Source organism: Oreochromis niloticus, linkage group LG5 (genome assembly GCF_001858045.2).
Source record: "Oreochromis niloticus isolate F11D_XX linkage group LG5, O_niloticus_UMD_NMBU, whole genome shotgun sequence".
In the NCBI taxonomy this organism is placed as follows: Eukaryota; Metazoa; Chordata; class Actinopteri; order Cichliformes; family Cichlidae; genus Oreochromis; species Oreochromis niloticus.
In genome coordinates, this window is record NC_031970.2 from 38330095 (window position 1) to 38352274 (window position 22180).

Below are 22180 nucleotides of genomic sequence, written 5' to 3' on the forward strand. Positions count from 1 at the left end.
ACAAAATGTTCCGTCGGGTCGGTGCTTCCCCTCAGCTCGTCTTCGCTGTCGCTTATCTCCTGTGGGAGATCTGTTGCAGTTCCTCTAAGTATGTCGGCACAATTCTGCATTTGCAGCAAAAACACATCTTCACTTCTGCCCTACCAAAATAGATCTATTATGGTGTGTATGTGTGCACGTGCGGGGGCGCGTGCGTGCTGTGTACTGTGTACGTGTCATGACCTCTCACTATTTGTGTCTGTATGTGTGTCTCGCCCTTAAATGCTCTCACATCTCACCCGTTACACTTCTGCAAAAACATGCTCTGCAGACGCGTTTCGTTTCCTGTCTCTGCCCTCTACACAGAAACACTGAGATCATAGAAGCATTAAAAACATTTAAAATTATAGTTTAAAGTGGTTCTTCTTGGACCTGTAATAAAGACTAATATGATACCAATATATTTGAACATTTGAATACAATATCAATACCTCTTGTATACATATGCTTGCTATATGTTTATGATGCAACAGTAATGACAGTAATACCAATAATAACAAAATAATAAATCAAAATAACAAAACATAATACTTCCTCTCTGGACACTTCCCCTTTTGACCTCTGGATGTTATCCAGAGGTCACCAAACCAAATAAAAGCATGACCGAAACTAATAATTCACGGAGTAGATCCTAGTCTAAGGCTAGATTCACCTTAACTGTGATGGATAAAAACCTTCTCCCTACTATGCTCTAACTTACTCTGTTCCTCAAGTGCTCTCTTTATTCAAACTTGATTCAACCTAATATTACACAAAACATGAACCTAATTTCGTATTCGGTTTTTGACTTTTATTCCTATATAATCTTAAACATCACTCATCTCAATCTACAGCATTTTAACAGTCTTACAGCACTGCTGCCATATGTTTCCTGTTGTTCCTTATCTGATCACCCACATCCTGTGCACAAAACTGTCACTGCTGCTGCAGGCGCCTCTCATCTAAAGTCACCTATCCCAAGAAAACTACTTATTCTACTAAAGGATCAAAGAAAAAACAACCACTTTAATCATTACGTGTAAACACATAGTTAATTGCTCCTAGATAAACTTCATCATAGCTAAAAGCTTAACTCTACCTGTATTTTAGAACTCACATTTCCTGTGTTATAACCTGTTTTAATATGTCATTTTATTTCCTTTTTGCTGCTCTTAATGTAATGACTCATTCTAATTTATACTTTATCAGACTTAACCAAAATATATAAGCTTTTTTCCTTTGCTTCTGTTTTAAACAAAAACTTGGTCACTTCAACAGGCATTTGTTATTCTGTAACTGCATTTTATATAATAAGACTAATTTAGAGCTGCAGGTGTTATCTCAATATTTTATATGTCACACAGTTTAGTTACAAGCAAAACTCCTATTCAGTTCCTCATTCTGTCATTTGTTATTGGGTCAACTCAAATTCAGTTAAAAGCTAAAGGAATTTCAGGCCTTTTGCCTCAAGTCAATACTGTCATGTGTGTTAAGAACTCCATATGTCTGTAAGCGTGTGCAATCCTTCAATAACTCAGGTCATTCTCACAGTAGATTGGCTAATCATAATGTTAACCAAAAGTTTGTGACCCTCAAGAGACAACTCTCTGAGCCACAACTCCGTTAAAGGCACAAAAATGCAATGTGTATAAAAAACCATTTCTACATATATAATCTCCAATATTATTCCTTTGAGTCAGCGAGACTTTTAACCTCCTCATAAAAAGCTCTCCTCTACCCTAGAAATAAATCTATTTACTATCTGTTTCTAAAGCCTACATTATAACAGCTTATCCTAAAAATCAAAAAGAAATCACACATTTTCTACTCATAAAGTCTTCCCCATTATTATTATTCCCACAGTTTCCCTTTAAGTTTTATATACCACTTCTTATTAACACCAGCAATTCATCTTCTAAACCTAATTCAGTTCATTTTACTCCTCTCTTTAAAGAATTTAAAGAATTTTACCATCTCTAAATTATCAAAAAACCCCAATTGTCATAAAAATCATACTAAAACCCATTTCAAATTAAACAAATTAAATCTTAAATCCCTCTCTTTTTTGACACATCTCATGTGGCAAAAAAACTCAACATGCTTCACCCAAGCTTAACAAATTAACAAGGGAAAAAAGGTTAGTCATATCATATCATTTCTCAGAACACTTCAGCCATCTTCCTCTCCGGTATTCTGCTCCAGCCCTGAAAACCTGTGTTTAAGGAATAAGATCAATTAAATTATCCTGACGAATCTTCTCAAACTCCTGCTCCATCGAACTCTGGATCCTTGGAATTTCCTGGAAACAAAACCTGTACTTTACATTTCATACTCTCCCTCTATGATCCAGTCTGTGTCATGACAAAAAATAAACTTAAACAGAACAGTTATTGATCATGTGTTACCTCAGTTAATGGTAACTTGAATTTCATCAACCAATGTGTCCCTTTTAGCATTTAGCATTCTCCCAACAATATAATGTAATCCCCTAATCTAACCCCAGTAAAAAGAAATTTTCTCAAAGCAAACATCAGCATCCCAAAATCAGCATCCCCAGATTTAAGTCTCCCACTCCTCCTGTTTGTCAACCTTTTATTTATTTCCCCCCTTGGTCCAATCACTCACATTCACTCACATGCATGCACACATGATATTTTTTGCTGATACTGCAGCCTTCTGCGCACGTCATCAGATGCTCCACATCAGCAAAATGAGCTCAATCATTTGTTTTATTTCGTTTTCCTTTTTAGGAAAATAGTTCACTATACTTTTGACTGGATTGACTCGATCAATCCATTTTTAGACAGAGACTTGCCGCCAATCAGTCTCTGATTGTAATCAATTATAATTCTGTAAAGCCCACCTGATTTTCGTACTTGGTAATTTTGTCAGCGCCGTCCGTTCACTCTCTTCCAGGCCTGCTTAGAACAAAAATGAAAAAAGAGAGCTGATTATTAGCTCATCAAAGTACAAAACAAAATCACCTGACAGGTTTTCCCGAGTGCACTTACTACTACAAAAATTTTTGGGGCCCCTCTCAGACATATCCATGTCTTAATCAAACACCCTCTCTGGAAATAAAACAACAGCCTCCAAAATCAGAAACAATCTCAAAGTTCACCCTTTCAACACACCAAAAACCTCGTCAAAAGATCAAAGACCGTTTGCACAACGTCTCCCTTCCTCACTTTGCCATGTTTTCATTCAGCATATGATATAAACCGATTTCAACAACGTATCATCCTTAAATTATAAATTTCCTGTCCAAATCTGCTCCTCTGAGCAGACCTGACCACCGTAATCAAATATCCTGATATTTTACCATTATATTTTGCCAAATGATCCTCCACACCAACGCTCTCTCTTGAACTGAAAGCCTCCGACACACACACACACAGGAAGTGTCTCTGCTCATAGACTCACAGCTCAACAGCCAACTTGACAAGAAAATTACATGTTTACACCTTATCACATTATTGAATGATTTTCATTTTCTTTCTATAATAATCACTTGCTTTAATCACTCAGTACGAGAGCACTCCTAAGTCACTTTTTTTAAAACTGCTTTAGTCCCTTTTCTTCTGTTAATTCCCATAGCTCCTCTGAGTCAACTTCAACTTCAAGCTTTAAGTCTATTTTATTAAACATTCACACCATTCTCTCACTCATACAAGTAGCAAGCTGATCTTCATTGCATATGCTTGTGTTCTTAGCCAGGTTTTTAATCAATGTCTCTATGCATTAAGCTTCAGGAGCTTGTCTTGGTAAGGTTAATGCATTCTCTGTTTGTATGTGTATGTGTGTGTGTTATTTTGCATATATGGCTTCACAGTCTCCCAGACACTTACCAATTCTCCAGTTAAGCAGTCAGTTTTCTTTTCCCCGAATTACTAACCCACATTTTTGATTTCCCACCTTAAATTACCGCCCTCCTGGTCTTCAGCCAGGTGTTAGGGCTTGCTTTCCAGGTTCCTGGACACATCATGCTGTGAACAATTCAACCAGAAACTTGCCTTAACTTATCCATTGATGTTAACCTCTAACTTTCTTCCGACTGCTGGATCTGGAGAGTTGGTCCAAGTCTGCTTTACTCCTGAAAACAACAAAACTAAGACATTTTCATTATTATCACAAGTGGTTAAATGACCCATTTCTCTATCTCTGATCAGAAACACCAATTATGCCATGCATGTAAGCATGCATGGCAGGCGGCTAGCATCTGTAACACAGCTCCGCTTAACTGCCTTGAAAAACTATGAAATAGTAGAACATAAAATAAAATGCAACGAACCCATCTGGGATGATCCTGCAATCAACAATTCACCTAGTATACTGTAACATCGTGAAACATGTTCATTCCTATATAACATTATAAGCTAACAAGCATGCTAACAGCTAACCGTAACTGTACCGTAACTGTTTTCCTGTAAAAATAAGAGACACCAAAGTATCTCTCTTTTTTTTACTCACCTTCTGCTCTTCCATTAATAAAATAGCATCTTCGGGGACCCCTCGGCCTCGCAAAAAATCACTTATATCCACCATGTTTAGTGAATTAGGTCTCCACCTGCACACCTGGACACATCCCTGTCACTGAAGCTGGATGCCTGCAGGTGCCCACCTCAAAATTCTGAGATTAAAGTCAGAATTCTGACTTTAATCTCAGAATTCTGAGAAAAAAGTCAGAATTCTTTTTTTTTTCTTTCCAGTGGCCCTAATCCTCTTCTGTACTTTTGACCCTCTGACAATGGGGTGTGTATAAAAATTACTGTAAATCAAGTACGTTCTTGATCTTGTCAACAAAAAGTCATTAGCCTATTAGCATATCGCAAATAATCCCCCAGAATAACAGAAATACGTGTGTATATGTACGTATTTTCATCAGACATAAGGTGATGAACGCATTTACATTTACACTACACTAATTGTTGTCTCCCCTACTCATTTGTAATACCTGATCATTTTTTACCTGAAACTGTGCAGCAGGGATCCCAAAGGCATTCTCCCCAACTCTCCGGGCACAGAGAGAGGTGTTAATATCCTCCTTAGCTGGGTAAGGCCTTTTCTTTTTTCTTTTCTTTTTTTATTGAGCATCAACAATGTAGTACAAAGACATACATATAGCAAGGCCACAGTGCTCCTTTTTATATATTTATCCCACCCCAAAAACATATTGGACACCGATCCAAAGGGAAAATAAATAAATAAATAAATAAATAAATAAAATGAATAAAGTGAATTTAAATGAGGTACAAGGAAATTCACCATATTTGAAGATGTGCACTTAAAGGGCGATATTTTGCACAAAAATAATCCCAATCACACACACAAAAAAGGATTTTCGGCAGCTGTCAAGCCTCTTTCAGGTGGGTATGGTTTTAATTTTCTCTAAATGTTTTAGGAATGTATCCCAAACAGCAAAGAATCTCTCCTTCGACCCCTTGAGAGTGTACTTTATCTTTTCCAACTGTATAAATTGTGTCAGGTCACTAAACCACAAAGCGGCTTTGGGTGGCTTTTTTGACTTCCAATGCAACAATATCCTTCTGTGTGCAAGCAGTGTAGTGAAAGCAATTATGTTTTTATGACTCTTCCTTAATGTTCTATGTCCTCTATCTGTGACACCAAATATACCCATAGCTGCATTGGGTTGAAGTTCAACATTCAATGCTTCGGACACACTATTGAAAATTGTTGACCAGTAGGCTTTTAAAGTACGACATGACCAAAACATATGTGTTAAATCTGCAGAGGGATTTCTACATCTCTCACAGCTTGCATCTATGTTTGGAAATATTCTGGCCAGTCTTGCCTTGGAGTAATGAATGCGGTGTAAAATCTTGAACTGTATGATGTTTAATTTAGCACAAAAAGTGCCGTTGTTTACTCTTAAAAGAGCGCTCTCCCAGGTCTCCTCCTCTAAGTCCACCCCCAGCTCATTCTCCCAGTCTGCTCTGATCTTTGCCATTGTTATATTCTTAAAGGAGGCTATACAATTATTAATTCTTGAGATAAGGCCTTTAGGCTTAAATGTCAGTTTCAACAGATCATCTACAGCAGTAAATGGAGTTATATTTGGAAAGTCGGGGTTATGATGCTGAAGGAAGTGGCGAACTTGAAAGTATCTAAATAAGCTGGACCGAGGGAGGTCAAATTTGTGTGACAAATCCTCAAAACTTGCCAAGACACCGTCTATGTACATGTCAGAGAAGTTATGGAGGCCTCGTCTCTGCCAAAGAGCAAATTCAGAGTCTAATCTGGCGGGAAGGAAAAGGTGATTATTGTGTATAGGGGTTAAATGGAGAAGATTTTCAAACCCAAAGTTCTTTCGAAATTGAGCCCATATTTTGAGGGTGTTAATAACTATAGGACTGGTGGTGTGCTGCCGTGAGGAAATTGGAAGGCTGGAGGTGACCAAGGCTCTAAGAGAAGTGGAGATGCAAGACGCTGCTTCAATTTGGCACCAGTCTTCATCAGGGGTATTGAGCCAATATATGATTTTTTTGAACATTTGAGGCCCAATAGTAATGGCAGAAATTTGGAAGTGCTAAGCCGCCTAGGTTTTTAGGCCTCTGTAACAGATCCAGGCGTATTCTAGGTTTTTTCCCATCCCATATAAATGAGATCAGAGCTTTATCAACAGATTTAAAAAATGATTTTGGAAGGTAAAGTGGGATACACTGAAAAAGATAAAGAAACTTGGGGAGTATATTCATTTTTATACAATTTACCTTCCCTGCCAACGATAGATGAAGTGGCTTCCATTTCTTTAAGTCTGATTTGACCTTTTCAAGTAATGGACAGAAATTTTTTTCATAGAGATTATGCAAATCTCTTGTTATATTTATGCCTAGATATTTAAAGCCGTTTTTAGCTGTTTTGAAAGGTGTAGCACTGTTCTGTATTTGAAGAGCCAAATCATTAACAGGATAGCATTCGCTTTTACTGAAGTTCAGTTTGTACCCAGAAAAGGAGCCAAAGCTGCTTAGGGTGTGGATAATATGGGGGACACATGAAACAGGATCAGATACATATATTAACAGATCATCTGCATAAAGGGACACTCTATGCTCTTTATCCATCCTATGGATACCTGCAATTGATTGTGAGGTTTTGAGTGTAAAAGAGAGGGGCTCTATGGACAGGGCAAATAACAATGGACTGATTGGACAGCCCTGACGGGTACCCCTTGTCAACTTAAAATAACGTGAACATTTACCATTTATGATTATAGAGGCTTTGGGTGATGTATATAAAAGTCTTATCCATGAAGTGAAGTTGGGGCCGTAGCCAAATTTTTTTAAACAAGCGGATAAATAACCCCATTCCACCCTATCAAATGCTTTCTCTGCATCCAGCGCGATAACCACCTCAGGCACCACTCTGGATGCAGGAGAGTGGATGACATTTAGGAGCCGACGGACATTCGTAAATGAGTGACGGCCTGGGATAAAGCCAGTTTGGTCAGCAGATATTACGTCGTGGATTGTGGTTTCTAGGCCTAGGGCAAGAGCCTTTGCCAAGATTTTTACATCACAGTTTAGGAGTGAAATGGGACGGTATGAACCAGGTTCTGTGCTGTCTTTACCTGATTTCAGCAAGAGGACAATAGATGCTTCAGTCATTGTCTGTGGAAGTGACCCACGAGACAAAGAATCATTAAAGACGTCAAGTAAAATTGTTATTAGCTTGTCAGAAATTTTTTTATAAAACTCAATGGGATACCCATCAGGGCCCGGTGCCTTGCCATTCTGCATCGCCTTTATTGCAGTACCTATTTCTACATGACTGAGTGGAAGTTCAGTTTCAGTCCTATGGGCCGCTGTTACAAGAGGAACCTGAAGATTATTAAAGAAATGCTCCATATCAGAGCAGACACTTGTAGTCTCAGATGTATATAGATTTGAATAAAATGTAGTGAAAGTTTCTTTAATTTCTTCAGGGTCAATTGTTAGCTCACCATCATCTTTTTGTATTTGTGTGATTTGTTGTGCGGCTGAGCGGCATTTAAGTTGGTGTGCTAATAAATGTCCGGCTTTGTCGCCGTGCTCATATACATAACCTCGTGATTTTAACAGAAGACGTTCAGTTTTTTCAGTTGACAGCAAATTGTATTGTGTTTGGAGATCTAGCTTCCTTTTATAAAGCTCAGGAGAAGGAGAAGCAGAGTACTGAGCATCTAACATAGCGATGGTTTTAATTAGTTCCTCTTGCCTAATTCGATTCATTTTGTTTTTTCTAGACGAATATGAGATGATTTCTCCCCTGATTACGGCCTTTAATGTTTCCCACAAGAGGGAAGGTGAAACATTATCTTTCTGGTTGAAAATTAAAAAGTCATTATTTTTTTTGATATCGTTTCACAGAAACCCTCATCTGCCAGGAGAGTCCTGTCTAATTTCCAGGGTGGGTGTTCTGATTGGTAAAAAGGAAACGCAAGATCTAAAAGTACAGGGGCATGATCTGACTCTACAATGGTTAAATATTCAGTTTTCTTGACTAAGGAGAGAAGATTCTGGTCAATGAAGAAATAGTCTATTCTACTATATGAACGATGTACATTAGAGAAAAAAGAAAATGATTTACTTTGTGGAAATAAAAACCGCCAGGGGTCAACACATCCTATTTGGGCCATAAAAACGGATAATAACTTGGCTTTTTTAGAGAGATTTGTAGGTTTACAGCTGGAACGGTCAAGTGCTACGTTCATCACACAGTTCAAATCTCCACCAAAAATCAGCTGTTTTGAGTTCATATCTGGAATTAATGATATTATTTTGCTAATAAACTTATCATCATCCCAGTTCGGGGCATAAATATTTATCAGAACCATAGGTTTATGGTACAGGAGTCCTGAAACCATCACAAATCGCCCCTGCGGGTCTGAAATAACAGTGGATGCATTAAATTGAATTCTTTTATGGATTAGTATGGCTGTTCCACATGTTTTTGAGTTGAGGCTCGAATGGAATGTTTTTCCTACCCATCCTTTCTTAAGTCTGATATGATCTTTTACCAACAGGTGGGTTTCCTGGAGAAATGCAAGGTCACATTTTAGATACTTAAGATGATTAAATATCCTAGCTCTTTTGACAGGCCCATTCAAACCCTTCACATTCCAGCTAATGAATCGCACAGCAGCCGCCCCCACATCAATACCATTCACCATGTTTAACTAAGGCCATTACAACATAAGAGTAACCAGCAAAAAAGGTAGGCAATGAGCATATTTAAGTGCACGATTTGGAAAATTTCAACTCTTGTGTACATAAAGGTGAACAAACATTGTAAAGATCTGGTGGTGTCCTTTCCCTTACGCTTGTCCATAAACAAGGATGAAAACAAAACTAAAACTAAACCTATACTTGTTGCTCTCTCTGAGGCAAGCTGCAGGTTAAACACTGGTAAGGCCTTTTCTATTTTAAGGCCTCAACACATTCCTCCTTGTAAGGACGTAATATGAAAAGGATGTGGAAATCTATAGATACAGACTAAAACTCTGCAACAATACAATATAAATGCTGAAAAGGTTTATCGCATAATTCTGCAAAATATTAAAACAATTACATTTTTGCACTTTCTTATTTTTTTTTATGTGATTCACCAAAACATTAAGAAAATAACAAATATTCCGGTTAAAAGTAAAAGTAAAGTAGTTAAAGTCAGAGAACAAATTCCTACACTTACCTGAGGGAAAAAGCCCTATCTCCCACAAAGACTGGTCGCATAAGCCCCAGATATTCAACACCAGGGAAACGAGCATTGGTTATATTATTCGTCATTACTGTTTCGCCCAAAGGATCCACCAAACTAAAAAATTCATTTGAGTCCACAAGAGCAAAACCACCATCAAGTATGTCCCCTTGTAATTCAAATACAGGTAACCTGAGTGCCTGTATCACTGCATGCTTTCCATCGAATGCCCCCAGACAGCTGAGGAAGTTCCACCTCTATCGAACCCACGGACAATCTCCTTTGGCACAGGCAGAAATTCATCCACCAGGCTGTCCCAAACGGTCTTGGTGACATCTGGCACAATGTATGTCACAGTGGAGATACCCACTTGGTAACTGGATGAAATCGTAACCAGTTGCTAGGTATCTAAAATTAATAACATCATTCAAGTTTAAGGACTTCACTTTCATGTTGTTTAAATGCTTTGTTAGATTTGCAAACATCAGCATTATTATCTTAATGCTATCATTGAAATTGACAGCAAAACCTTTAAAGGGAACATAAAACAGTATACATATAAAGGCTAATTTACTCCATTGAGCCCTGCCCTCAAAGACTGACATAGATGTAACTCTGTCCGTCAAGCTGGATTTAAGAAATAAGTGCTCAAAGTTAAAATTTTAAAAACAAGTGTAGTGCCATCTTCTAACAGTACAGAAGGTGAGGTCATGTGGTTGGTTGTTTGCGGCGTATCTGGTCTTTACGTCTGATATCACTAGCCATTTTTGGGTCCAAACTCTGTTTCAGGTCCCAGAGTCAAACAAACACTCCGGCATCACTGAGAGTTAAAAGCTCTCTAAATTCTTTCATCTTTAATAAAATGATCAGTGTGGCTGCTTTACCAGGTGTAACAATTAAGTTTAACATCCAGGCATCCATGATAACAGAATTTATGAAATTTAGCAGAGTTAGAAGTTAGCAGGAAGTTAGCTCGCTAGTTTCCACCTAAACATATTATACCATGTTTTGACTGAGGGATTTCTGAAGAAGTTAAAACGTACAGCTCTGCTATCACTTTCAACATAAATGAAGACAGAAAACTAGTGATATTTGTAGGGTTACTGAAGTTTGGCTAGGTGGTATATAATGATGTGCTATGTGGTGGCTAGCTACACAGCTATGTTAGCATAATATAAACACATTAGCACAGTGAAGCTGGAGGATGAACGCTAACTTTTTTCCACTCGATGAAAGCTAATGTGAGGGTTCCCGATGGTTAGGGACAGATGCAATCGCATGGCAGGATGCTGTAAACAGACCAACCTTCAGTCAGGAGAACAACTGAGATAATCCATCCACAATACATCATTAATTTACTGCTGCTTTGGCTGGGCTGTAGTTACATCTTGAGGTTTTAAAAACTGATCTTTAATATGAATAATGGTAATAAAAACAAAGAGAAGCTGACAATTATCGCTGACCATTTCTAGTAGTGATGGTAATTCCGGCTCTTTTTAGAGAACCGGCTCTTTCAGCTCGGCTCACTAAAAAGAGCCAGCTCTTTCGGCTCCCAACCGGCTCTTCAGGTTGTTTTGTTGCTTCAATTAATTTATTATCAACAACAATATAAAATTATGCACAAAAGGAATTACTAATGTAAAAAAATAGTTTTGTTTATATATGTTTACATATAAATATATACGATGGCCCCTAGAGACAAAACAAGTACAAACTCCAAAACACATTGCTAACATTAACTGAACTTCCAAAACAGAGCTACCTAGATCACTTAAATTACACAATTAAAAGCATATGTGTATTATTTGTGTATTTATACACAAGCACTCATATATATTCAAATAATTTTAAAAAATGTTCATTTACCTGTTACTACCACACACCAAATCCGGTCGTTGGTACTTCCTGGCTTGTGTTGCCACTAGGTAACAAAAGCTCAACACTGCCCCTAGCATCCTGGAGCACTTCTATTGTGTTTTTGAGTTTGTACATGTTTTGGAGGTTTCACATGCTCTGGAGTTTGTACGTGCTTCGGAATTTGTACGTGCTTTGTCTCTAGTGGCCACTGTAAATATACTTTTATTTATTCACTCCACATAAAATGTAATAAATAAATCATATAATACAAAAACCAACGTGCTTCTGAGTTTGTACGTGCTTCTGAGTTTTCACATGTTTTGGAGTTTGTACATGCTTTGTCTCTAAGGGCCACCGTAAATATGCTTTTATTCATTCACTCCACATAAAATGTAGTAAATAAATCATATAATACGAAAACCAACTATTTACATTTCAACTTTTAACTATTTAAATTTTCAGCTTTTTCCTTTTAAACAAATTTAAAGTGAAACAACACAAAACACTGCAAACCATAACACAATTAAATATAAATTAATTGTGTTATCTTTTTAGTGAGCCGAGCCGAAAAGAGCCGGTTCTCTAAAAAGAGCCGGAAATCCCATCACTAGAAACAAAGCAGTCAGATAAATCAAACTTTATTCAACTCATTCTTCTTGCTTCCTCCACTTCTGTACCACTGATTCATTAATGCTGTATTCTATCACAGCTGCTCTATTCCCATGTTGTTGCAGTATATTAATGACTAACCTCGTATTGTGGATGGATTATCTCAGTTGTTCTCCTGACTGAAGTTTGGTCCGTTTACAGCATCCTGCCATGCGATTGCATTTGTCTCTAACCATCAGGAACCTTCACGTTAACTTTTATCGAGTGGAAAAGTGTTAGCGTTCATCCTCCAGCTTCACTGTTTATGTTATGCTAACATAGCTGTGTCGCTAGCGATCACGTAGCACATCATTATATACCACCTAGCCCAACTTCAGTAACCCTACAAACGTCACTGCTGTTTAGTTTTCTGTCTTCATTTATGTTGGAAGTGATAGCAGAGCTGTACGTTTGAATTTTTTCAGAAATCTCTCAGTCAGAACATGCTATATCATGTTTAGGTAACTAGCAAAACTAGCGAGCTAACTTCTGCTAACTTCCTGCTAACTTCTAACTCCGTTAAATGTAATAAATTCTGTTTTCATGGTTGCCTGGATGTTAAACTTCATAGTTACACCTGGTAAAGCAGCAATGCTGATCGTTTTATTAAAGATGAAAGAATTTAGACAGAGTTTAACTCTCAGTGTGCCGCAGTGTTCGTTTGACTTTGGGACCTGGAGGGGACGGAGTTTAGGACCCAGATTACTCCCAGATTTACGAGCACCTTAGTCCGACAAATACGGCAATAACGACGGCCCGCTTGCATGTTCTACAAAAAAATGTGCTTAGTTGTGTATCTGACGGACAAACACCAAACCAGTTCCACATCACTGAAGTTGCACCATTTTTACAAACCAATTCTGGTTCATCCGTTTCCCTCAACAATCCGCTTTCCCCCTTCTCATTCCCCGCTGCCACCGTGCTTTTTCGGCCATGTGCGTATGAAAACAAAGGCACTGCGCATGCGCGTTTTACCCGTATTCTATCGCGATATTTCATTTTCTTATCGTTGCCTAACATTGTACCGTTGTAAAAAACTTTTGTACTGTTCAGTTTGTACTGCTGCTCATTCCTGCCACTGTGCAATATCCCATCTGCCCCCCCCGTCACATTCCTATTTAACATTTTCTTTATTTAATCACTAGTGTGTACATATTAGGCCTGCACAATGAATCGAAAATTTATTGTCATCGCGATATCAGCCTGTGCGATGGGCCCATCGCAAAAGACTGCGTAAACTGCGATAATTGGGTACCTTAAAATGTTTACACACGTGCTTTAAAGAATTTACCAATCAAAGAAACCCCTTTACACATTTGACCAGTAGAATAGAGCCCTTCACGGCATTAACCAATCAAATGGATTAGAGGCGAGCGAACAACGCTGCAGCAACGAGTCAGAGTTGTAATGGCTGAGAGCAGTTTCCGAGTTTTTCAAGTGGAACTCCTTATGAGAAAACGTCAAAGCGGTACAAAGAAATAACAGAGGCCATTACACATTTTTTGGCTAAAGACATGATGCCTATAAATACAGTTAGCAGAGAGGGCTTCACCAGTCAGATACATAAAGTGGACCGGAGATACCGCATCCCCTCACGAAACTACTTTTCCCATGTCGCCATTCCACAAATGTATGAAACATGCCGCAAGACCGTCATGTTTGAACTGAGCCAAGCTGAAAACTGCACAAGCACTACAGTAAAGTTTCCTCTCCAGTTTTGCCTAACATCATAATTACTTGGTGAGTGGCAAAATGATGAACAACTGCATTGAGATAATTTCCAGTATAATTTAAGTTATGTTTATTTAAAACTGATTATAGAGACCGGGAAGGATGTCTTTCAGAATTCAAGCCTCAGAAATTTTTTTTATGGGGGCAATGTTTCAATGTTAAAGTGCACTTTGTTGTTACACTGCTAATACAGCAGCTTTCTTTAAATAAAACTGTTGCAGTAAAACGGAAATTATGTATTCGTTTTGTTTTTTTTTTTGCTATTTATTTTATCGCAAGTCATATCATTATCGCAATATTGATCACAGTTATCACACATCACAGGTTTTCCTAATATCGTGCAGCCCTAGTACATATATTTATATATACATATATATATTTAGTCAGTTAACTGAAAATCTCTTTTTTTTCTTTTACTACATCTTATTAATATTTTGCTCTTTACTATTTCTATTTTCTTCTACTGTACCATTCTGCTGAGTGACTGTCTTCTGCTCGTCAAATACATTTCATTGCGATGTTGACCCTGTGCTAACTTGCATATGACAAATAAAACTGAAAATGGAAAACTACCGGTATTACCGTGAACGGTATATGGCCCAGCCCTAGTTCTGAGTCAGTCAGCTCTCTGAAAATTATTTCTATGCCTCCTCAGATGTGGTCCCAACTCTGCCAACAAGAGCTCAAACTGGCCCACTGCCAAAAATGTGTGTTTTTTGAGGACAAAGTTTTAGTGTGTATATGCATTATAAACTTGCTTTCAAAAAATACAGAACTTTGTATTGGTTTTTCACAACACGCGCCGTGTCAGGATCTTCACGGTGCGTTCACACCAAACACGATAGACGCGAGCGAAAATGCCCCAAACACCCCTAATTTGACGCGTGCACATTCGCACCTCAACGCGTGTCCAAGAAAAATCCATATGCAATTTTGATGCGCGTGAACTGGAAATGTGGGAGGAATGTGGGAGGAAGTTGTGCCAGACGGTATCTTTGCAAGATGGCAGCTGTCGAGCTAGAGCTTGAAGAGAGAGTCAACCTTCTCTATTTACTGTGGAGAGCAGAGCAGCGGCGTAAAAGACGTCTTCGCCGTACCTGGGTCCATCAGGTCCTCCAGAGGCGTGAGCAGTTTGGTGAGTTTCACCATTTGCTCCAGGAGCCGCGCCTGGATGACGGCCGATTCCAGCGATACCACCGTCTTTCACTCGGCCAGTTTGAGGACCTGCTTTCCCGCATCGGTCCCAGAATCGCCCGCCTAGACACCAACTACAGGCGCTGAATCCCACCTGCAGAGCGCCTGTCCATCTGCCTGAGGTTAGTAAAAGTGTTTAATACAGTAGTCCTTTATTGATACCTGTGCTAATATATGCTAAACCATCCGTTTATACACTGCTAACATGGATGTGCTATGCTAACAGTGAATGCCGTCGGTGTTTACTGAAAGCAAACTGTGGTATGGAGACGACTGTGTATAATATTTCTAGTGATACTCGAAAGGTCTCATCAAGTCCCGATTTAATTCGATTTATGCTGTTATCAGTGTTTACAATGATAGCATGGCTGTGGTGTCTATCAGTGTATGCTCTCAGTGTTTGCTGATATAAAACTGTGGTATGAGGACCACTGTGAGTTAACCTTTGTAGTGATACGCACTCCTTTTTTTTATTTAGACCAGATTTAATTCTGGGATAGTTGAATATTTGTATATAATCTCCGCAGACTGTTTTAGATTATATCTAATATACATCATGTAATTATCCTTATAATTACAAAATGTTTTATGTAAGATTTATGTTTTGTAATTTAAATCTGACATCACAAAAGTGTTTTGGAATTGGAATAATGTATTTGTAACTGCAGTACACATAATACTAATTTTAAACAATTTTGTCCAGGTTCCTTGCTACCGGGGACTCCTTCAGGACCATCGCATTCAGTTTTCGAGTTGGTGTGTCCACAGTGAGCCAGATCATCCCCCAGGTAGCGACGGCCATCTGGGACTGTCTAGTGGATAATTTCATGGCTGTGCCTTCAACTGCAGACTGGTGGTCCATTGCAGAGGGATTCCAGGAGCGCTGGCACTTCCCTCTCTGCTGTGGAGCTCTGGATGGGAAGCACGTCCAGACGAAGGCACCCCCCAACTCAGGATCCATGTTCCACAACTACAAGGGAACTTTTTCCATTGTTCTCCTTGCGGTTGTAGATGCAAGGTATCGCTTCTGCGTTATTGATGTTAGGGGGTACGGGAGGACCAGCGACGGTGGTATTCTGGCCAACTCCACCTTTGGTCAGGCTCTTCGGGCTGGGACTCTCTATCTGCCTCCTGACCAGCCTCTACCTGGTGAAGAACACCGTGGAGCCCAGCCCCATGTCTTTGTGGCTGATGAAGCGTTCCCGCTGCGGCGTGAGCTCATGAGGCCTTTCCCTGGACGCCTCCTCCCTTTAGAGAAGAGGATCTTTAACTATCGCCTTTCCAGGGCCAGGATGATAGTGGAGGGTGCCTTCGGTGTCCTCTCCTCACAGTGGAGATTGTATCGGCGCTCCATGGAGCTCCGTCCTGAAATTGCGGAGAAGTGTGTGAAGGCAACGTGCGTTCTCCACAATTTTCTGCGCTGTTGGGACGAGAGAGGGGCACCTGCTGTGAGGGGTGTGGCACCTGCTGTGGTGGAGCCGTTGCAAGGCCTGGGTCGTGTAGCAGCAAACAACTCCTCCAGAGAGGCTGTCCTGGTGAGGGAGAAATTCATGGCCCACTTCTCGGCGGAGGGAGCTGTGTCTTGGCAACCAAAGGAGTAGCCTGTTTGAAGTCCGAGTGACTTCCCCACAACGGCTCTTTTAGCCACCCACAAACCTCTAAAGAGTGTTCCTGTCTTTTTAAATTTTTCTTAATAAATGGAGCTCTACTCCAAAATAAACTAACCTCTTTTTACTCTCCTAAGTAACTTGTCTTCACTATGTTCCTATATACAGTGTGATGCAAAAGTTTGGGCAACCTTATTAATAATAGTCATTATTTTCCTGTATGAATCGCTGTTACAGTGAAAAGTGTCACTTGCATATATCATATAGGAGACACACACATTAATATACACTAAATATTTATTTCATTACTCTTTTTTTGTGTTGCCAATATATGCACCTGCTTGATTTTGTTTAAACAGTTATTGCACACTTTCTGTAAATCCAGTGAACTTCATTTCACTTCTCAAATATCACTGTGTGTGTCTCCTATATGATGTATTTAACTGACAATTTTTATTGTGACAACCAATGATTTGTACAGGAAAATAATGACTTTTAACAAGGTTGCCCAAACTTTTGCATCACACTGTATTGGTATATTTTGTCATTAGTATAATATGAAATAAATTCTACTTGTGTCAAGTCGTGTGTCAACATTTGCTGTGTTGTAGAACAGAGACATTAGTCATTACAAATGTTTATTGGAAAAAATATAAAATATAAATTCACTAACAAAAACATTAAACATAAATATATAAAATTTAACTATTTACAGAGAGACAGGAATAAAAAGGACCCAGCTTGGAATGGAAAAGCCTCAGGGAGAAGGAGGAGAAAAATAAGAACATTGTTTCTGCCCTGGAGAGCCTGCTGCCTCATCAGAAAACTACTGATCATTAGGGTCCAATGTTTCCAAATTTAACACAGCTGTGCTGTTTTCAAAAGCTAATTTACACATTTGAAATTTCACGAATTCTCGTGTCTGAGGCGGCATGCTCTCCAGAGCAGGAACAAGGCCGAGGAAATGTTCTGTTGGAGACTGGCGTGGCCTCTTTAGGGACTCCAGGATGGCCAGCTCCACTGCCGATGGACCGTCCTGGGACCCGTCCCTCGACCGCCTTCGAGCTGTCCTCTGTGGGCCTGTAAAACACAGCACAAAACAACACAAAGTAATGAAAAGGCTGCTACTAGATTTTCATTTTCAAAATTAAAAAAAAAACAGGATTGTCACGGGTTCAAAATATTGGGGATGGATACAGGAGGAAAACCAAAATAACAACACTGGTCCGGCCGGGTCAAGTCAAACGATGATTTTAATGCACACGTGTGGGAGATGGGACACTGTACGCAGACAGCACCATATCTCTCTCCGAAAACCACACAACAATAGTTTTTATGAACATCAGGGTATTAGAACGCCTCCTCATGCGTAAAGTAGGTACAATACGATCAATGTTGACAACTTTTAACACATTAAAAGAACATCATCTTCTTCCCGAGGCCAGATCCTTCCCAGTAATCTTCTAACTCTGCTTATCCCCTGGAACAAACAGTCTCTCCTGCAAGCATAATCAAACAGCTACAAGGCCTACAAGGCAAACTATTATTTATTTAAACTATTATTTAAATGTTTGAACTCTCCCCTCTACATGAGTTTAACTACTGCTTGTGTGTGTGCGTGTGTGCCTCGACCTCAGCATTCACTCTGTCTATAAGGACAGAGGCCAACTCTGCATGTGTGCAATAACCTAACCGAAATCATACATGTAATAAATGTTCTAATCAAATGCCACTACTCAAAGCTTAATAAGAAGAGTATAAATGAATAAAGGATAATGATGAATAACATGATATATGTGTTTTGTAAGCATGTGCGGCCTTCTACGCTCTACGTCACTTCCCTCAATAGATCAGCCAGACATCCCGCTGACTGTAGCTTTTAACCCTTACTGACGTGAGCACAACTCCATAATAAGCACCAAGCGGCAATATGTATAAGGATGATCATGGTTACACCTGTAATGAAAGATTATATGATTATACCAACACCTGTAAATAGAAGATTAACATGAGGTTATAACAATCACTGTAATACAAACGTTAATGTAATGTCAATAGCTTCAATAAATGCTTTAATGCAATGCTTATTATATGATTCTGATGTAATGATAAAATAACAGTAAAATATCTCTTCTCAAGGATATAAACAGATTGGTTGTAGATATTTAGTAAAGGTGATCACAAGGGAATCCAAGCGAGTAAAAAGCTATCAGTGCTTGATGTACATACCTGTGGGTGCAGCAGCAGGAGTGGAGGGACCAGGGGCTGGAGAGCCAGGAGAAGCAACGGGATGGTTCTGCTGCATAATCAGTTGACTCTATCAAGACAATAATAAATGTTAACAGGTTGAAGACAATAGTCATAGAGAAATTATATACAGTGGTCTCTCATTTATTGCAGCACATGAACAGTAGTCGCAGTTCTCACAAGTTGATTCTCAAAGTGCAAACTTTTGTCGATTTTAAAACGTAAAAGTATTATTATGCCGCGCTGTTATGCCGGGGGGGGGGAGTTCTCCATGGTCCGCACCATATTACCGCTAGTCTCCCGCGGGGTGAGGAAGGGGTCCAGAAACCCCATGACCGCGAAGAACTTCCATCTCCTCCCCGATCCTGCTGCAGACCCACTCCTCTTCTCCTTCTCTGTCCTCTTCTCCTTATTATACGTGTCCCTGAGGCTCTTCCACTTTCTCCTGCAGATGTCCTCTGAATAAACACATTATCTTGTTAGCAGAAAAGTATTTGTACATCAGTGGGAAAATAGCGGGACAGTAGGCGGGCTTGCTAGCTTTTGCGCGGCTTCATCGGGTCAGTCTGAAAATTAAAAAGAAGAATGAATGAACTTACCAGGTTGCCCGATCTCCTCACTTATGTGCCTCCAAGCTAGGTCCTTTTTATTCCTGTCTCGGTAAAAGTAGCAGCTAGCATCATATAGCTCTGGATGATTAGCCACGGCACTGATGAGCTTCTCCTCCATACTGAATGAAGAATGAAGGGCTTTGGCTGGATCTGCCCCTTTGACCTAGGTTACAGCCACGTCACCAGGCTCCTGATTGGTTGTCGCGGCGCAATTTGACGCTGGAGTTCAGATTTTTCCAACTCGAGCGGTTGACGCCATATGCGTGTGTGCACAAAATGCAACACAAAAACTGACGCACATGGTTTTTTCCGCGAGTCAAACGCGCCAGACGCACTGCTGTGTCATCACGCTTGTCATCACGCTTTTCCATTGACTTTACATGTAAACCTGACGCTCTGGCCGCCTCTATCGCGTTCGGTGTGAACACACCGTTAGACTGCTGGATCAGAAGCCTTTTGTAGACACAGTTGGACATTAGATGGAGTTTTAGTGCATAGTGAAATCTCTTTTCATTTTTCAAACCCTTAGGCTATTCATCTTTTAAACTGTATAAGACTGTTCCTAAGATAACAAAGCTTTTTTTTCAGGTGATAATGAGTCTCATTATTAGAAAGAAAAGGAGAAGTTCAGGTTTCACAGCTGCCACATATCTGTGTATAAGGCTTCTCCTTTTAAATGCAGTAGTACTGGATCCTGAGGACTCACTCAGAGCAGCCACACAAGCTGCACAGCAAACCTGAGATGAGTGTAACCTGATTTTTTGTTTAGAGAGCACCCAGCTGTGTCGGGTTTCAGTACAGCACACACACTGTGTGATTGTGTAGAAGTGTGTGCACAGTGAAAATATAAATACTATTGATTGTTCTTATTTCCCTTTCTGGATCTGTGTTGAAGGTAACCCACAGAATTCCTGCTATGGCTATTCTTTTTTTTGTAATAAGAGAATTTATCACATTTTTATTTTCAGTATTTTAGGTAACAGTAATCTACCTGTTAGATCCAGGCTACCCCAGGGTGGTCTGGATTGATCCATCTAAGGGTCTGAGTTTCTGGTCCCAAAGGGTGTTACCCTAATAGAAATCACCAGAAACTTGTTTAAGCTAATGGTGGGGAGTAGGGATGGTAATCAAGAACCGGTTCTTGTAGAGACCCAGTTCCCAGTAGTCCAATTCCTTGGAATTGTTAGTCTGCCTGCCCATAGATCCCACTTATCAGTTCTTGCACACTCTTTACGATCAGCTGATTTAAGTTTGTCTGTCAGAGGAGGAAAATAGTGGAGCAGTCTCCAGCGTGGATATGGACATTAATTTTATTGTTATTACACAAAAGGATGAGAGCGTGATGCTAAACTGGAGACTGCTCCAGGACAGAAACAGCTCATAGTTTGGGGCTCTGTTGGCTCTTAGGTGACGGTTTCCTCGTGGCTGCGTGCAGCGGGGCTAGGGGAGGGTCTGTGCTGACGGACGTGGGTTACTGACCTGGTAGCCTGGCTGCCCCTGGGTGGGTCCGGGACGGGCGTGAGGTTCTGGTGGCGCTCTGTCTCTGGGCTGGGGCCCTGGCCGGGCCTCGGGGCTTGGGTCCTGGTTGGTGTGTTGCCGGGGTTGTGGGCGGGTGGGTGTATGGGGGCCCAGCCCTGGCACAGGGTGCCGCCAGTGCATCGAGCCACCTGGGGGGCTCTTCAACTGGTGGGGGAGGTTGTCACATCTTGCAGGAGCTGTCCTCTCTTCAGGAACTCACTCTGCAGGAGGGGGAGATACAGGAGAGGTGGAGGAAGATCTCAGGCTTGGGCGTCTATTATCTTGTGTAGTCTGGAAGATGAGTGGATGACGGGGTGGGTGCAGTTTTCTCTGTGGTGGGGTCAGGTGGGCTGTCCCGGGCTCTGTGGGGCCGGGCAGCACTGCTGCACAGGGCCCCAGTCCGGATGGGCCTGGGCCCCCTTTCCCTGGTGGGTTGCAGAGTATGGGGGTGCCTACTGGGGTCAGCGGGGGAGCTGGCCCCAGGGAGGGGTCACTTGCCCCTCCCTTCCTTCCCTCCCCATCTCCAGCTGCCTCCCTCTTCCCGCTCCACCACAATCACCCACACATGCAGGGCCTTGGGGTAAAGGTGTGTCACCAGGGTGCAGGGGAGGCATCCCCCCCTCTGTCCCCTTCTGCCTGCCTGTGCCTCAATTTTATCTCACAACTTAGACATTCACATTACTCACACTCTCCACACTCTCATAACACATACATATAGGATCTTGGGGGTGGGCACGCTACACGGACTCCAAAAGACCATCAGGGCGTACACCTCACCCCTGGGGTCGTTGCCCACCTCTCAATTTTAAATACACGTAGACATTGAGGGCTAGCAGGAGGGCTTACCTGCTGCTCTCTGGCAGGTAGCTCCATGCCCTCCTGGGTTTTAAATGCACCTTAGAACACCCATGCATCAACACTACATATGAGCGGGCGGAGGGAGGTTTGGATTCTTCTCACACCCCCGTTCTCTGCGGCTTGCTGGAGCGGGGGGGCTAGGAGGAGGAGTTGGCTGTCCGACTGGGGTCTGGAATGTGGGGCCTCCCTGCTGCTGCG

General features: G+C 40.8%; 2 protein-coding genes across 3 annotated transcripts; one reads left to right on the forward strand and one right to left on the reverse strand.

Annotated features, from left to right (window-relative positions):
- Positions 1-14771: 14771 nt before the first annotated feature.
- Positions 14772-17034, forward strand: LOC102078566 (uncharacterized). The gene is made up of 2 exons (XM_005452252.3): positions 14772-15263; positions 15845-17034. The coding sequence occupies exon 2, from the start codon at positions 15969-15971 to the stop codon at positions 16740-16742; it is 774 nt and encodes a 257-aa protein (XP_005452309.1). The 5' UTR covers positions 14772-15263; positions 15845-15968; the 3' UTR covers positions 16743-17034.
- A 437-nt stretch (positions 17035-17471) lies between these two features.
- LOC102078650 (transcription factor Adf-1-like) lies at positions 17472-19778 on the reverse strand. 2 transcript variants are annotated; one of them, XM_005452253.3, is made up of 4 exons: positions 19595-19778; positions 19278-19453; positions 18978-19065; positions 17472-17828 (listed from the first exon to the last, which is right to left on the reverse strand). In XM_005452253.3, the coding sequence occupies exons 1-4, from the start codon at positions 19722-19724 to the stop codon at positions 17575-17577; spliced, it is 648 nt and encodes a 215-aa protein (XP_005452310.1). In that variant the 5' UTR covers positions 19725-19778; the 3' UTR covers positions 17472-17574. The 2 variants fall into 2 exon arrangements, with proteins under 2 accessions (XP_005452310.1, XP_013127591.1); XM_013272137.3 differs by having other exon boundaries at positions 17476-17828; positions 19286-19453.
- Between the last annotated feature and the right edge of the window lie 2402 nt (positions 19779-22180).